Consider the following 17,641-nt stretch of genomic DNA (forward strand, 5'->3'; position numbering starts at 1 on the left):
TTTATAAAACACACACACACACACACACACACACACACACACACAACTGTTCTAGCCATTCCCAAGGTATTTGTGAAATTTGAAAGAAAAATCCGGTATTTAAACATAAGGGTTAGCAAGCTACTGGATTTTATTTAATAAGTAAACAAATTCCTCTTGTAGCAGTTGTTACTTTTTGGTCCAGGAGCTGTAGTCCTGAAAAAAGGAGAAAGAAAAAAACCAGATCAAGGCTTAGCAAAAATGGAAGAAAAAAATGTAAGACAGAAGAAAAATTTAGACAAACCTTTCTCCTATAAAATGTAGGGGAAATAGTACCTTGTGATATATCATAGCAAACTGCTAGAAATTTTAAAACACAAATTTTCAAGCTATTAATTCACAATTCTTTGGTGACGTTGTACAAACTAGTATCTTTCTATACCAACTTCCCATGGGATATTGAACATAATCCCAACGTTGTAATGTGGTTTCTAACATACCAATTCTCTGATTGTTTTAAAACAGTTTCAAATGGTTGTTTCTGAATATTGTAAATGTCTGAAGTTTTCCTTTTTTTAAAAATTTTATTTATTTGAGAGAGAGCACAAGTAGGGGGAGCGGCAGAGAGAGAGGGAAAAGCAGACTCTCCACCGAGCAGGGAGCCCAATGTGGGGCTCCATCCTAGGACCCCGGGATCATGACCCCAGCCAAAAGCAGACGCTTAACCAACTGAGCCACCCAGGTACCCCTAAAATTTTCCATTTTTAAATAAGTAAATGCCGTGAGCATTTGAAAGCTATTCTTCAGTAGGGAAGTTAAAAACATGCATATGTGGTGTCAGAAACCTGCAAAAAGGTGAAATAACAGCTTTAGGGTCCTTCCTTACATGGGTGTTGGAGCCAAATCTCACCTAGGAATCCAGCAATAGCACGTCAACTGGCGAGAAAAAATATCTATTGCTAACTGCTTCAGTGAACAATTCCACATTAGTAAAAACCATAAATACTGTAATTTTGAGCACAAAACTGTTTGCCACATTCATTCAGAATGCTCTTCGAATTTAACAGTGTTAGGAATTAGTTGGACAGTTAGGTAGTTAGGTAGTCAGGGCCAGGGTCCCCAACAAGAAAATAAGGAGTCAGGACTGCTAAAATAAAATAGCACTGACATCCTGTTTTGCAGCTTAGACAGGACCACACTGACATTCTGCTTTGCAGCCTTTGCAGAAATGACTTCTGCAAAATGTCCTAAAATAAGACAATAACCACATGGGGCGCCTGGGTGGCTCAGTTGTTAAGCATCTGCCTTCAGCTTGGGTCATGATCTCAGGGTCCTGGGATGCAGGCCCGCATCAGGCTCCTGCTCAGCAGGAAGCCTGCTTCTCCCTCTCCCACTCCCCCTGCTTGTGTTCCCTCTCTCGCTGTCTCTCTCTCTGTCAAATAAATAAATAAAATCTTTTAAAAAAAAAAAAAGACAATAACCACAAAAGCATTTGTCAATATCATGGGCAAGGGGCAGTTAAGTCCTAAGCCCCTAGATGTCAGGAAAAAAAAATAAAAAAACACCACCATCAGCACATGGACATTAACCTAATAGGTAGACAGATACATGACCAAAGCCCTGGTTTGGCACGACTCAGCACACCCTGATTGTGTAAGAAAGTTCTGCAAAAGAGCTCATAAAAACCCCTAACTTAGAACGGGGTGGGGGGCGCAACCCATTCGGGTATCCCATCCCTCTCCGGGGGCTTTATACTCTTGCTCAATATTAACTTTGCTTTGCTGTCCATCACCCTTCGTCTGGTCTACCTCTTCATTCTTCAAAGCGGCATGACTAAGAACCACGGGCAGTAAGGGGACAAAGAATCCTGTAACAACACCGGGCCAACCTAACAAAGAAGGGAAAGCAGAAAAAAGGTGGGGGGGTGATCGAATATGGAATATTCTGAATTGCTCAATCCTCATTTTGATTTTAACCAAATCTCGTTACTCATTTAACTACGAATGTGTTCCCGTATCCCATAAGGTCACTTTATCATCAACATATCCTGCTTCCTATGGAAGAAACATCGTATTCCGTCTCAGGGTCTGGCAAATTACAACCGACGCCCCAAATCAGCCCTCCGCCTATTTTTTGTACAGCCTGTGAGCTAAAAATAGGTTTTACGTTTGTAAATAGTTTAAGAAATCAAAAGAGGAGTAATGGTGTGTGTCACATGGGCAGTATATGTACTCAAAATTCATAGTTATTGGAACACAGCCACGCCCCCTCGTTTGCATATTATCCACGCTGCTTTGAAAGCTACAAGGGCGGAGCTGAACAGTTGCAACAGAGACCCTGTGGCCCGCAATGGTTACTTGAAGCTCTTTACAGAGACTGTGTTTTGGCCGCTTTTGAACAGTTAAGCTGGAAAAGCAAAGGAATGGGGTTGAGGGAGTCCCAAAGGCTACCTTGGAAGAGTGACATTTTTCGAGGTTCAGTCAATGCTTTGACAAGAGGCAGTTTGGGTGTGAGTTTTATATTTTATGATAGACATAAGTAGCTGAGCTGGAAGCAAAGATGTTTGACATAGAGGAGACTTATTACTATTATTATTATTTAATTGCACGTGTGTCTTGATGATTGATTTATTCTCCCCACCTCCCAAGAGGAATTTGACCAGGTTGATTAAATTTCATTTATGTCAAGTGTACAAAATGTGTTGTAAGGCTGTTCATGTCAGAGACAAATAAACCGTTTTAATCCTTTTTCTTGCTTAAGCAGGAAGTCACAACTTGCCAATGAGAAATTTAAAACAAATCCCACAAAGTTTTATGTTTGGTTCAAAACTCGAAATATTTAGGTCTTGGGATATTATAATCTTGGCAGCCCGCATTTGTCGTCCCTGGTGAGAACACGTGTGTACTGTTGCTTGCTTTTCAGTTCACTGAGAGAGGGTCGCACCTTGCCCTCTTAATCCCAGAGTCAAACATGATTACAAATATTTTCCTCTCGGGAATCTAACTCATAAGGAAGATCACTGTGCTTTTTTGTTAAATAAAACATCCCTCTTTAGTTGCCTTATTCGTTCTCAGGCTTACTGTGTTTCACGGGCCTGAAGATTGTGTTTGACATCAGCGATTGTTAGAGACCATTTGTTTTTACAATGGAAAAAGAAATAAAAGTGCAGATGTCAGACCTCAAAATCCATACTTCTCTGAGTTGTTTTCATTTTAGAGAATGAGAATGTGTGGGGTTTTTTTTTTTCCAGGTGGGGCTGAATACAATCAGAGACACATGTCACTGTTGCTAAGTAAAAATATTTTACATCTCTCCCTTTTTTATTAATTGCAAAATTAGGGAAAAGTTTAGAACCTAAGAAAAATAAGCGAATTTTGGGCAAGTGAAAATGCCAGGACACATTCTAGTTTAAGTTAAAAGAAGAATGGCTTATGTCAAACCCTGAAAAAACTAAAAATAGAAATTGCGGTGTCGTTATCAGAAAAGTAGCGTTGTTAACAACTGGCGGTCTGAACAGTTAAGTCTGTTTCCAGGTGTGATACGTTTCCAGGTGTGATAAGCAAACACAAGTTAGCTACCCAGATCTCACTAGCGTGGATAGCAGGGTTTGACGGCAGCAGCAACCAACTCGACAAATGCCGGCATTTCCAGTGGCCTCATTTGTTTATGACTGTGATGGGCAAGCAAAACCTTCCGGACAGAAGGGCTAAGTAAGTGACATGAACTTGAACCAGAGGAGCCACTCACCAAAGTGGGGAGTTGATATAACATGCACAATGCCTGAGGGAGTATGAGAAAAACTGGGTAATGGCTTTCAAACTTGGATTTCTGTATTGTCTACTTTAATCTCAAAATAAGGTGTAATGCAATGCCCTCTGCATCCCTGCAAAAACAAGGTGGCCCCAGCCTCCCAGAGCAGGCAGGGGAAGGCCACTGGGGGCAAATGCCACTTCCCACCTGCTCTCCGCTGTAAATAAGCCTGCAGCCCACACCAGGGGCCAATTAAAAGGAATGGCCGTTGGTTCAGCGTCCCAGGAAGGCATCAGGTGGAGTCTAGTCCTTGGCAATGATCCCAATTAAAGGGAGTGGTATAGTTTTTTTCTATCAGGGGGCCAATTAAGAAGATGGAACCACATGGCCACACCCTCTAATACAAGGCACTCTGAACTTGGGGAAACACTGGGACCCTGGAGGAGCTCTGTCAGTCTCCCTGGGCTAGAGCTTCTCATGGCCATGCCCAGATGGGGAAAGAGAATGGTTTTTTGTGCGTCCTATTAGACAGCTATTTTTTTTTAAGATTTTATTTACTTATTTGAGAGAGAGCGAGAGCAGGAGGAGGGGTAGAGAGAGAGGAAGAGAGAGAATCTCAAGCAGACTCCCCCGCTGAGTGGGGAGTCCCACATAGGGCTTGATCCCAGGACCCTGAGATCATGACTTGAGCCAAATTCTAGAGTCGGTTGCTCAGGGGTGCCTGGGTGGCTCAGTCTGCCTTTGGCTCAGGTCATGATCCTGAGATCCTGGGATCAAGCCCCCATCGGGCTCCCAGCTCAGCGGGGAGTCTGCTTCTCCCTCTCCCTCTACCCCTCCCCCTGCTTGTGCACGCTTTCTCTCTCTCTCAAATAAATTAATAAATTAAAAAAGAAAAGAGTCAAAAGCTTAACCAACTGAGCCATCCAGGCTCCCCACCTTCTATTAGCTTTCTAAAAAAAAGTATTTTTAGCTAAAAAACTATATATATATACACATGTGTATATATATACATATTTATATATGTATATATATAAAACTTTTATGTATAAAAGTTATATATAAAAGTTTAAATATAAAAACTATATAAAACTTTTATATATGAAACTACATAAAAACTATATCTATAAAACTATATATATATAATATATTCTGAAAGGTCAAGATGTTGCATAACATGGCTTCTTCCATAGAGAAACTAGCCCCAAATGGTAGCTTTAGTTACTCTGCCACAATTAAGAAGGCAGAGGAATGTCTACAGAGCCAGGTGGAAGGCCACCACGGGGCAGTGACTAACGTTTAGTGGTGCATGGTCCAGTGCGGCATTAAGCACTCATGGCAGGCAGGATGTGGTGTGGGGAGGGCACAGTCTGAGAAGCCAAAAAAAAAAAAAGTAGATTTTGCTGGCCGGGTGAGCCCCCCGCCCCCAGGGCTGTAGGGGCTGAGGACAATGCCCCCCAGGCTTGGGAGGGCTCCATTCAGGAAGGGGGGTGCTGTGATCCCGTCCATTTCACAGAAAGGGGAGACAGGGCACAGAGAGGTGAACTTGTCTGAGCACCCACAGCTTATAGATGACACGTGCTTTCAACCAGCATTGTTACCATAAGCTTCATCTGTGGTTTTGGTTTTCTTTTTCCTTTTTTTTTTTTTTTTTTTACATATTTTGCACAATCAGTTTCAAGAGCAACAAAATTTCACGAAGTCATCATAGCCAAACACAATGAGGGACTCCAGGGGGAGGGAAGGAGGAAGATTACTAAAGAGAGGAAACAAATTCTAAACAAACAGATTGTAGGGGCACCCACCAACCTGATTTGCCTGGGACTCTATGGGTTACAGCACATTTTTGTACTCCCTCCCCCCCGTCCCAATCCCAGAAACCCCTCAGCCCCAGGCAAACAGGGGCAGTTGATCACCAAACTCAAGGCTCACCTTTGACCCATACCCAGCAACAACCTAACCCCGACCCCAAGGGTCCAGAAAGTCCCAGATGGTGCTCCGACCCTCTGTTTGTCTGTTGCCCAAAGCCTCTGAGCCCCGGACTGGCTATTTCTGCTGTCAAGGGCATCATCTTACCGCCCTACCCACACCCAGGAGTCTTCAGCCTTTGGGGGGCGGGGAGGCACAAGGCTGGGCGCCCCCGAGAGGAGCCTGAGGCTGGCAGCCGCGCGGGGGGCGGCGCCCAGTGGTCGGAGTGCCCCGTGCCCTGGGCGGAGCCACGGCCATCTGACACCCAGAGGCACAGATACACGCTCCCCGCTTGGGTTTCATGGATTCCCAGCCCAGCTGCGTGGTGGTGACTGGTAAGACTATTTTTCTGCTTTCCCATTTGCGCTTTTAGCCTGACCGCGGAATGTGCACTTGCCTGATCTGCTCATAAAGGGTTCCCTCTCGGGGGAAAAAGGAGTGGCAACTGGTGGTGCCAATAATTCCAGATGGAAGCTTGCTTCTCACTTCTTGCTATGCCCTACTGAAAAACAGCGGACAGAGACGCTTTTCCACTCTGCTCCACTCCTTCAATTCAAAGGTGCCTGCATGTGGCTCAGGCTCAGACCTTCTCCGTCCGCCCAACTGGGGAGGAATCCGAGGCTGGCACCTGCTCTCCCTGAGTCTGGGGCCCAGTGGGTCCATGTGACATCCCCGGGGTACAGCTCCATAGCAAGGCAGTGGGAGCTGGGGATCCAGAAAGGATGGGGCCTTGTAAGGCTTGGACAGCGGTCCATCTACAAGAACCACCCCCAAAGGAGAACACAGCCCCCAACACGCAGACTGAAGAGCTTTCAGCCACTCAGAAAGCCCTGAACACCACCGGAGAGCCTCCAATTGGAGACTCTGAACCCCAAAAGATCAACTTAGAGTGAATGGTAGCCACCCACTCCTACCTTTCTCCAGCTCATCCCAAATCAACCCCTGCCACCCCCAGTCATTGTCACAGCTGGTCCCAAAAGGGTTTGATTTCTTTACAAAGTTCCTTCTTTCTAGTTAGACACTTTTGGCATATTTTAAGTTTTTTGAATTGTGTGAAATGAAGGAAACAGGAGACAAGGAGTCCTATGGACATGGAAAATCGAAACGTAACTATCTTAATATTTTCAGGCTATAATCAAACTCCTGTTAACCTTCTGAGGAAAAGAAAATCTTTTGAAAACCTTTTATCTCCCTTGTTCTCATTTGTGTTACTTGGGGTATAGAGATTGAGTGGTTCAAAATATTCTTGAATTGCTAAGGAAACTGTACCCCTGATGAATGCAATGCTTGTCACAAATGAAATATGAATATTGAAGCCCAGTTGGCACGTCTTCAACTCACGTGGACCCCTGCCGCTTGGCCTGTCAGCTTGTGGTTTGCTGGCAAACTCTAGATTGTTTGATGAAGTACCTGATCATCAGGCACCATTTGGGAATGCCCACTGGCTTCTAGAGTGTGGCCTTCCTTTATTAAAAATGCTTTGAACTGCCAGGGGTAGTCTCTTCATGTAATTGGATTTGCGTGGAAATCTGGCCAAGACAGTTGGCACAGAGACTGATGGGGGTGGGGGAGGACAGAGCTCTGACAAACGGCCTCAGGTTCAAGGCATTCCGACTGGCACCAATAAGAATAGTGGGAGGCTGAGAAAACCTGCATCCCTCCAAAGAGCCTCCCTTGATTTCGAGAAGGTTCCTCTAGCCTTATGCAGATTTCACCCTGAGGGCCTGCCAAGTTTAAAGTGTAAGATGTGACCCTACAAAACAAGAGCTTCCAACCTGTACTTGCTGAGTTGTTTTTCCTAATTAAAAACAGATAAGAGATGATCTGACTGTTTTGATCTGAATATGATTCTAAAGCAGAATGTGATTTGTGTGTGTGTGTGGCGCTGTGATTTTAGTCTGAGGTACCTGGTTTCTCAGTGATTTTTTCTGAATCTCAATATTTTCTAAGGTTTTTTTTTTTTTTTTTTTCTGGCTGCCCCAGTGGCAGCTACAGTCTTATTCTATAGGAGTCAGTCAGTGTCAAGAGGACACCATCAGCTTCCTGGTGTCAGGACATCCTGTCCAAAATTTTGTATTGCCTGAGAAAGATCAACCCCTTGTGAGCCACGCTTGTTAGCGGTTCTAGACTCAGAGGCTCAGAACTTCGAAGGCACCATCCTTTCTAGGACTGGCTCCTCCTCTGAAAGCCTGAGCTCCGGGCAGCCACTGACCTCCCCTACGGGGGCAGGGGGGGGGGGGGGCCGGGAGCTCTGAGCAAGGGCCACTCTGAAGGAGAGGTAAAATAAGAGGTCCCAGGGGTGTGGTCACTCCTACACCATCTTTTGATGGTTAATTTTAGGTGTCACCTTGACTGGGCCACAGGGTGTCTAGATATCTGAGTTGAAAACAAGCCACTTCCCCCACCTCTAACTCCTGACCACCATTAAGCTGTTCTGCACCTCTATAATGATGTTATTTTACAAATATTGTATAAACGGCATCATGCAGTATGTATCGTTTTGAGACTGGCTTGTTTTCACTCTGCATATTTCCTTTGAGGTTCATCCAAGCTGTTGTATGTATCAATGGTTCCTTTTTTTTTTTTTTTTTAAACAGCTTTATTGAGACAAAATTCACATGCTATACAATTCACTTAAGACGGACAGTTTTCATGTGTGGCTCAGTCAGTGGAGTGTGTGACTCTTGATCTCGGGGTTGTGAGCTTGAGCTGCATGTTGGGTATAGAGATTACTTAAAAATAAAATCTTAAGGGCGCCTGGGTGGCTCAGTTGGTTAAGCGACTGCCTTCGGCTCAGGTCATGATCCTGGAGTCCCTGGATCAAGTCCCACATCGGGCTCCCTGCTCGGCGGGGAGTCTGCTTCTCCCTCTGACCCTCCCCCCTCTCATGTGTTCTCTCTCATTCTCTCTCTCTCAAATAAATAAATAAAATCTTTAAAAAATAAATAAATTAAATAAAATCTTTAAAAAAAACCCTAAAAATAAATAAAATGGACAGTTCGATGGCTTTTAGTATATTCATAGAGTTATGCATTCATCACACAACCAATTTGAGAACATTTGAATTACCTTGAAAAGAAATCCCGAGCCCCTTAGTTATAACTCCCTAATCCACCCTGATGTCGGAAAGATGTTAGGGTTCAGAGCCAACGGCCAAGAAAGAATTCTTGAGACGTCTTTGGTGCAAAAAGGTAGTTTTATTAAAGCACGGGGACAGGACCCCTGGGCAGAAGGAGCTGCAATGGGGTCATGAGGAGTGGCCCATCATATACTTTCAAGTTGGGAGAGGGTTAGGGATGGCATAATTGTCTAAGGAATTTTGGAAGCAAGGTTTCCAGGACCTTGAGGGGGCTAGCTATTGTTGGGAAAAGGCCATTTATTACCATCTAATAAAACCTTAGTTATGAGACCCTTCAGATGTATATCGGTGGGCCATATGCTTGGGGGATGACTGCCAACATGTATCTTGGGGAGTAGAGATAAATGAAGTTTCCAAAGGAATTTTCATATGTTAAAGACTTACAGGATCCTAAGGGTCAGGCTAAGATTGCCTTTCGCCCTTAGCAAAGTATTAACATTGAGGCAGCTGAGCTCCTAGAGGAAGGTCACTCCGCGTGTTTCAAGGACTTGTCAATGGGCTGTAGGTAGTAAGGAAATTTAATTCTTCTTTTGTCTTTTTTTCCCACATCACCCCCCCAGCATGCTCCCCACTCCAAATCTACTAACCACTAACCTATTTTCTGTCTCTCTAGATTGCCAATTTTGGATATGTCGTATAAATGGGGCCATACACTACGTGGTCCTTTGTGGCTGGCTTCTTTCACTTAGCATAATATTTTCAAAGCTCAGCCATGTTGTACCATGTATTAGTACTTCACTTCCTTTTATCGACAAATAATATCCCCCATTGTATGGATCACACATTTTGTTTACCCATTCATCAGTTGATGCACACATTTGTGTGGTTTCTACTTTTTTCTCTTCACTGCTGAGTAGTAGTATTGCATGATCTGGAATTCTTGCTTCATTGTTCACCTCTTGAAGGACATTTGAGTAGTTTCCAGCTTTGGGTTATTATAAGTAAAGCTGCTGTGAACATGTGTGTACAAGTTTCTACATGAAAACTAGTCTTCATTTCTCTGGGATAAATAGCCAGGAGTGTGTGTGGTGGGAAGTCCACTTTCAGTTTTAAAAGGATCTGGCAAACTGTTTCCCAGAGTGGCAGTACTGTTTTACATTCCCAGTAAGCAATGGGTATGAGCCAGTTTCTCCTCATCCTTGCCAGCTTTTGGGGTTATCGGTATTTCTATTTTAGCCGCTCTTCTAGAAGTGTGATAATATCTCATCGTGGTTTTAATTCGTGTTTCCCTGCTGGTGAGTGATGTCAGATATCCCCTGCTATGCTTGTTTGCTGTCTGTACATAGATCTTCTTCAGTGAAATGTCCCTTTGTGTATTTTGCCAGCTTTCTAATTGGGTTGTTTTTTTAATGTTGAGGTTTTTTTTGGTTTTTTGGGTTTTTTTTAAAGATTTTATTTATTTGACAGAGAGAGACACAGTGAGAGAGGGAACACAAGCAGGGGGAGTGGGAGAGGGAGAAGCAGGCTTCCCGCTGAGCAGGGAGCCTGATGCGGGGCTCGATCCCAGGACCCTGGGATCATGACCTGAGCCGAAGGCAGATGTTTAATGACTGAGCCACCCAGGCACCCCTTAATGTTGAGTTTTGAGAGTTCTTTATATATTCTACATACAAGGCCTGCATCAGATGTGTGGTCTGTAACTGTTTTTTTCTTTTTTCCTCCTATCCATAATTTTCTTTCCATTCTTTCAAAAGGCGTTTTTGTGCAGCAAAAGTTCTCACTTGGGTGGGGTCCAGTTTATTAACGTTTACTTTCATAGATCATGGTGTGCTCTTGGTGTCAAGCACTTGCCTAAGGGTAGGTCTCAAGATTTTCTCCCTTTTCCCCCGTAAAAGTTTTATGGTTTTCCTTTTTTCATTGAAGGCCATGATCCACTTTGAGTTAATTTTTGTCCAAGGTGCGAGACTGAGGTTGAGGATTCATGTTTTTGCCTCTGGGTATCCTGTTGTTCCAGCCCCATTTGTTGAAAAGGCCACCCTCCTCCGCTGAATTGACTTTGCACCTCTCCTAGCAAACGACTGGGCATATTCACACGGGTGTGTTTCTAGGCTCTTAACAAAGCATGCATTTTAACCAGACACTTGTGCACTTTCTCAAGCCTTCCTAGCTTGGGGGTGGGTCAGCAGCTCGTTCCTTTTTGGCTCCCCCACAATGCCTGCCACAGAGAACTCTAAAAATGCTCCCAGATCAGTGAGGTTGCATTCTTCAAGAAGGGGCGTGTGTGGAGTGCTCGGAGCCCCCCATGGCCCTGGGAGCATCAGGAAGCTCCCATGGGAATTTGGGGAGCAGCCCAGGTGTAGAGACCCAACTAAGCCTGACCTGAGCTAACCAGGGTCTCTTTGGCTTCAGGTTTTGGACCCTTCCGGCAGTACCTGGTGAATTCCAGCTGGGAAGCAGTGAAGGTAAACTCCCACCAGGCCCAGACCCTGCAGCTCAGGGCCCCACCGATTCCTCCTGTGGCTGAGAAACCCAGTGTGCAAGGCCCCTTGGTAGCCAGGTCCACATCAGAGGGGAGAAGACAAATACTCAGGACCCTGGCAGAAGGACTAGCCTTTGGTCCTTGGGTTGTGCATAGCCTGCCCCCAGGTGGCCCTTCTGGCTGTGTGGTAAAGAAGAGATTGTGGGGACACTCCTGGGGAGGACGGGGAGTGCCCAAAAGCAGGCTCTGCTGCCCCAAGAGCTAGGTTCCCATGACCCCCACCCCTTTCTGACCCTGGGGCCTCAGGAAAGTCATTTCCCCCAGCCTCAGTTTCCTTATGCATGAAGTGGGTGGATAATAGTGCGGATGTTACAGAGGAAGAGTAAAAGAGACAAGCATGTAAAGCAAGTAAGCATGGAAGTCTGTAAAAACAGCTTTTTACAGCACCTGGCAGAAGGTAAGTGCTTAATAGTGGTTGCTATTATAAAGGACATGCCTTTTTTATTATTTAAATTCAAATTAATTAACATACAGTGTATTATTAGTTTCAGAGGTAGAATCCAGTAATTCATCAGTTACATATAACACCCAGTGCTCATTCCATCAAGTGCCCTCCTTAAGGCCCATCACCCAGTTACCCCAGCCCCCCACCCCCATCCCCTCCAGCAACCCTCTGTTTGTTGCCTAGAGTTAAGAGTCTCTTATGGTTTGTCTCCCTCTCTGTTTTCATCTTATTTTATTTTTCCTTCCCTTCCTCTATGTTCCTCTGTTTTGTTTCTTAAATTCTACATATGAGTAATAAAGGTGTGTCCTAATATCATATGATTTCACTCATATGAGGACACACTTTTATTTTTAAGGAAGTAGCCGACCAGGAGAAAGCACGTCCTGGGACGGGATGAGGAGGGGTCAGGGTCTCATGACTAGAGGGGACCACCTCTCCTCCTTGAAGCAAATGCCTCCTACCAGTCCCACGTTGGGTGTCACTTAGTGGCTTAGAACACAGCTGGCTGTTGTTTTACACTTGACCGTCAATTTCCTGCCTCTATTGGATCAAGTCAAAGGTAGGGTCTTGAGTCTATTCTCAGGGTTCCCCAGTCTAGCTGAAAATGCCACAAAGCTGCTTGAATCACGGGTTTGCTGTCACTGTAGTATTGCTTTTCTAGACTATCCGCACAGATGCAATCAGGGAAACTCATGACTCTTGAGTTAGAATTTGGGTTGTTTTGTTGTTGCTGGGTTTTTTTTTTTTCCAGCCAGAAAAAAAGCTCAGAGAACCCCAGACTCACTGCCAAGTCTCACTGTGGTACACAACATACCAGAAAGGCCAGGTCAGGGCTTTCGTGAGCTCCCGGGTGTCTGTAGCCTTTTCCTCGAAAAACAGGGCTTTTTCTGCTGAATGTTGGATGGCCCTGAGCCCTTCTATTTCTTTTTGCTGTCATGGAAAAGGGAAACGAGCCAGGCTGCCTGAGTTTGCCTTCCAGCTCCAACAACTGCAACCTGTGGGACCTAAAACAAGCCCCCCCAGCTTTTCTCTACCTCCGTTTCCTTATCTGCAAAGTGGGATGGTTGTTATGACTATGGGAATTAACACATGTAAAACCCTTGGAATGGGGGCACCTGGGTGGCTCAGTGGGTTAAATATCTGCCTTTGGTGCAGGTCATGATCTCAGGGTCCTGGGATCGAGCCCCACGTTGGGCTCCTTGCTCAGCAGGGAGTCTGCTTCTCCCTCTCCCTCTGCCTCTGCCCCCACTCATGCTCTGTCTCTCAAATAAATAAAATCTTTAAAAAACAAAAACAAAAACAAAACCTTGGAATGGGTCAGGGCACACTGCTGGTGCTCACAGATATCATCCTTATTTCCAGGAAGCTATTCTATCAGTCAGTCTAATCAGCTGTGAGCCAATAGATTCTGAGTTTGGAGAGTCACACAGGAAATGGAATGATGGAGAGGATTATTTGGGAAACTCAAGGTTGACCAATAAAGCCAGAGAAGCAGGGCAGAAACAGAAGCAGGCTAGGGGCTTCCAGGCAGCAGAAATAGGATGGCAAACTAGGTGCTCTGAGGAGCCCTCCCCCTGTAGATAAACTAGATAGGACAGAACTTCTGTGCATTGCTGGGCATGCAGTACGATGCTTTCCAGGAAAGCTTGCATACATGACATCATGTGCATATATACATCACACATAGGAAGGGCTGCCACCTGAAGGAGAGACACAAAAGGCAGTGGGGAGCGGGGGAACACCATTATCAGCATTCAGCTTGAGATGAAACCAAGACTTAAACTGTAAGCTAGACCCTTTGAAGGGGATCCTGTGGTTTCTAGTGCTCCAGCTCCCAGCAGAAGCCTAGGCAACTTCTCTTGAAGATTTAAAACCTCAGATTCTCCACAAACTGAGATCCGCTAAACAGTAGTTTCCATCCAGATATCACCAAATACATAAAGAAACAGACAGCTTTGAGTAAAAATCAGTAGAAGCAGATTTAGAATCTCAAGAACGTGAGATGCTAAATCATTCTGCTAGACATCATCATAAAATAGCATAACTGTCTGTGAAATACTTAAAGAAGTAAAGATGGAATCACAAAAATGAGACTATCAGGGGGGAAAAAAGACTATCAAAAGATCAGGTAAATTGAAAAAGGGAGTAAGAGAGCTTATAGAAATTTTAAAAAATTGTTAAGGTGAAGAATTCAACAGATGGTTTATATGACAGTTTAGAATTACGCTAACTGAAAGATGCCAGTCACAAAAGATGACAGTGTAGGATTCCATTTAGGTGAATGTCCAGATGAGGCAAATCTGTTGAGACATAAAGTAGGTTAGCGGTTGCTGAGGGCAAGTGCGGGAGGATTGGGGGAAATAGGGAATGACTGTTGATGGGTACAAGGTTACTTCAGGGGTGATGAAAAGATTCTAAAATTGATGGTTGCACAACTTTGTGAATATACTAAAAATCACTGAATTACAGACTTCAATTTTTTAAATTATAGACTTTAATTGGGTGAATTGTGAAATATACACATAAATATACATATATATAGTAGTTTACTGAGTGATGAAGAGAAAATTAGTGAACTAGAAGATAGATCTGAAGATATTATTCAAAGGGCAGATTAAAAAAAGGAGGACAAAGAAGTGAAAAAAGAAATTAAGAGGTATGGATAATAAAATGAGATATTCTAACATATGGCTAATAGGAGTTCCATGAGGAGAGACTAATGAGAATGGAAGAGAAGCAATATTCGAAAACAATGATTGAGACAATTCTAGGAGTGATGAAAGACATGAATCCACAGAGCTAAGAGGTACAAACTATACCAAGCAAGGACTAACAAAAGCCACACCTACGCACACAGTAAAACCACACAAAACCAAAGACAAAGAGATCTGAAAAGATGCCTGAGAGAAAAGATAGGCCACCTGTAGAAACTGGCCATACAATGAGACGGAGTGTAAATTTCTCTAAAACAATAGTAAAAACCAGAGAACAGTGGAGAAATATCTTCAAAGTGCTGGCGGGGGAAAATGTCAACCTGAAATTATTTTTCAAGAAATTATTTTTCAAGAACAAGAATGAAATGAAGACGTTTTCATAAAAATAAGCACCAAGAGGGGCACCTGGCATCCAGAAGCATGGAGCCCCACCCCAACTGTCACCTCATTAGCATAACAAAGACACTCCTGCCACTTGGGAAATTCCAGGGGTTTTGAAGCTCTGTGCCTGGAACTAGGGACAAAACCCAGATATATTCTTTCTTATACCACAGTTCCCAGCAGGGGTTTCCTGTCTAGGGAGAGGAGGTGGCCCTTAAGTAAAATCATTATAACCTGAAGTGGATTCGGAGAAGTGCTACATTGTGAGATACTCTGAAGAGGAAGAGATTCACTTCATTCTGGACAACATATGGAAGAAAGGAACCTAAAGCAAAATGAGAGGAAACTACTCCCCACCCCCACCCCAGTGGGATGGCCATCAGGTGGAAGCAGGATGAAGGACAGACTGATTTCTGGCAAGTGGGAATAAGTTCTCAAACCACTGTGTGCTGGGTACCACATGGGACACTCTAGGCAGAGGAGCTTGTGGAGTTCTTCCTGCAGTCCAGAGAAATCGATATTTATTCCCATTGTGCAGGTGGGGAAATGGGTGTGCAGGGAGGTTGAGTATCTGGCCCAAGGACACATGCCATCTAGATTCCAGTCTCAGATGGTCCTGGTGAGTGAAGTCCAGGTTCATCCCACTCTTCCCCCTGGGGGAAAACAGCATCTAGTTCAGAGGAGGAGGACCACTTCCAGCACAATAATGCTTTATAAACTTCCTAGAACTCAAGAAACATCCAGAACCACACTACCCAATGACCCCCCGGGTGAGCAAAGTGAGGAGACACACCCAAACGCCTTAGCCCTACGGCCATGTCATCATGGCAGACCCTCGGCTGTGAGCTCATCGCCGCCCACTTCCCAGCTCTGAGACACAGACAAGGTGACCCGCTGCTCAGTCTCCTAGCTCAGGAGGTACCGCAGTGGTGATGACCAAAACAGAAGCCTCCCTAATAGCTGATGAGGAAGCGAGCCCAAGCCCGGCTTCTGGCACCCACTGCCACCCCCTTTGGCCTCCTCCTCCGGTCCCTGCTCTGGGTCTCTGGTTTCTGCTCTGCTCTTCTTTCTGGCTTTTTTCTCCAGGGCGGAGTCACTTGTGATTAATTTAGAGGCTCTCTTCACTCTCAATCCGCAGGACCATTCTCACTTCCTGGGCCACCCTGGGTCATTCTGTGGCCTCCACTAACAGGTCTGCAGACTCCACTCAGTGTTAGACTTTCTCATTCTGGTTTGGAACCTCGCTGGTAGCATCCACTCTAAGTTGCCAGCAGACTGCCAACGGAACATCCTTTGCAGGGCTAATCATCTAAGCGGCCATATTAAGGCAAAGGTCCAACCTAGTTCATGTACATACGTTTGACCCATTATACAGATATGGAAACTCAGATGGGCGAAATAATGCACAAAAGGGCACATAGCTCCCTAGGTCAGTATAAGCACCACACTGTCTGTGGGGACCTCTATCGACATGTCCGCATCCCCACAGAGGGCCTAGCCTGAAGCATGTGTTTCAGTGGCTAGATTCATGAATGAATGCTATTCTTTTCTTATTTAAGATTTCATTTATTTATTTGAGAGAGAGAGAGAGTGTGAGAGAGCACAAGCCAGGAGAAGAGGCACCATGACCTGAGCTGAAGTCAGACGCCCAACCAACTGAGCCACCCAGGCGCCCTAATGCTGTTCTTTTCTTTTCTATCCCCATGCTCTCTCCTAGTAAGGTCAGCCTTGTCAATATCACGGGCAATGTTTAATGCGCACTTACTCCATGGCAGGCCTCGTAAGTGGGCATTATGGAATCGCAGGGAGGAAAAGAAAGTCTCATTGCACACTTAGAACATCTCACCTCTCTTAGAGGTGAGCTATTAACAAATAACAACTTGAATGCATTTTTGGTGTAGTTGCTCTTAAATGTTTTTATTCAAGTAATCTCTACACCCCTCGTGGGGCTTGAGCTCATGACCCTGAGATCAAGAGTCGCACGCTCCTCCAACAGAGCCAGCCGGGTGCTCCTTGTTGTAGCTGGTCTTAAATGGGAGAAGAGTGTTTTTAAAAAGAAGGAAAATATAGAAAAATAATATAAATGCTAGAAGTCCACAGTGAAAAGAGGCATTTCCTCCAAGCTCCCAGAAGGGGGACTTAATACTATTTATCAACAGCATCTGCCAGAGTATTTAACATCGAGCTGGCCCATTGTGGGTGCCCCTCCCTCCCTGCCCGTAAGTTTTATCTAGTGACTTATGAATGCGAGGGCTGCATCATTATCTGGTTTTTGGACACTTTAATTCTGGAGCCAGGACCACTTCACATTCTTTCAAAAGGAATTATGTCCTTAGCTCTTCTACAAGTGCCTGAGCCTGGAAAGGCAGCAAATAAAACAAAAGTTTTGTAAATCACACCACGAATCAGTTGGGCCAAGACATTATGTAACCACACATAAGATAAACCCAGCCTGGGTGGCCAGAGGGTCAAGGTTCTTGCCAGATTTCATAAACTTGATACAGAATAATTTCTCTTTCCTCCAAAGATGAAGTGGCGTCGTGCCTTTATTACATGTTGCTTTAAAAAATAATAATAATAAAGAATAAAGGGCAGCACATCAGAAGAGCTCAAGAAGCACCAGCCAAATGGCACTTTACAGTGAAGGGTGGGTCCTGCACCACCCACTCGGGGACAAGCAGGGGACTGTTTGCCTTTCTGAGTAAAAGTAAATCATTTCTTTGATTCATCTGTATCTTCTCTTGTAGGAGGCCTCGATTCATCTGTTAGACTGCTACTTCGTGGATTAT

At 44.6% G+C, this 17,641-nt stretch overlaps 1 protein-coding gene across 1 annotated transcript in view; it reads left to right on the forward strand.

Annotated features, from left to right (window-relative positions):
* The first annotated feature begins 10,699 nt into the window (after window positions 1-10,699).
* PGPEP1L (pyroglutamyl-peptidase I like) overlaps window positions 10,700-17,641 on the forward strand; it is a 28,156-nt gene continuing 21,214 nt past the window's right edge. The window contains exons 1-2 of the mRNA XM_032391276.1: window positions 10,700-10,730; window positions 11,183-11,235. Coding sequence (XP_032247167.1) covers window positions 10,700-10,730; window positions 11,183-11,235 — 84 coding nt within the window. The remainder of the gene's footprint in view (window positions 10,731-11,182; window positions 11,236-17,641) is intronic.

The sequence above is a fragment of the Phoca vitulina genome, unplaced genomic scaffold, assembly GCF_004348235.1.
Source record: "Phoca vitulina isolate PV1807 unplaced genomic scaffold, GSC_HSeal_1.0 scaffold61, whole genome shotgun sequence".
Lineage (NCBI taxonomy): Eukaryota > Metazoa > Chordata > Mammalia > Carnivora > Phocidae > Phoca > Phoca vitulina.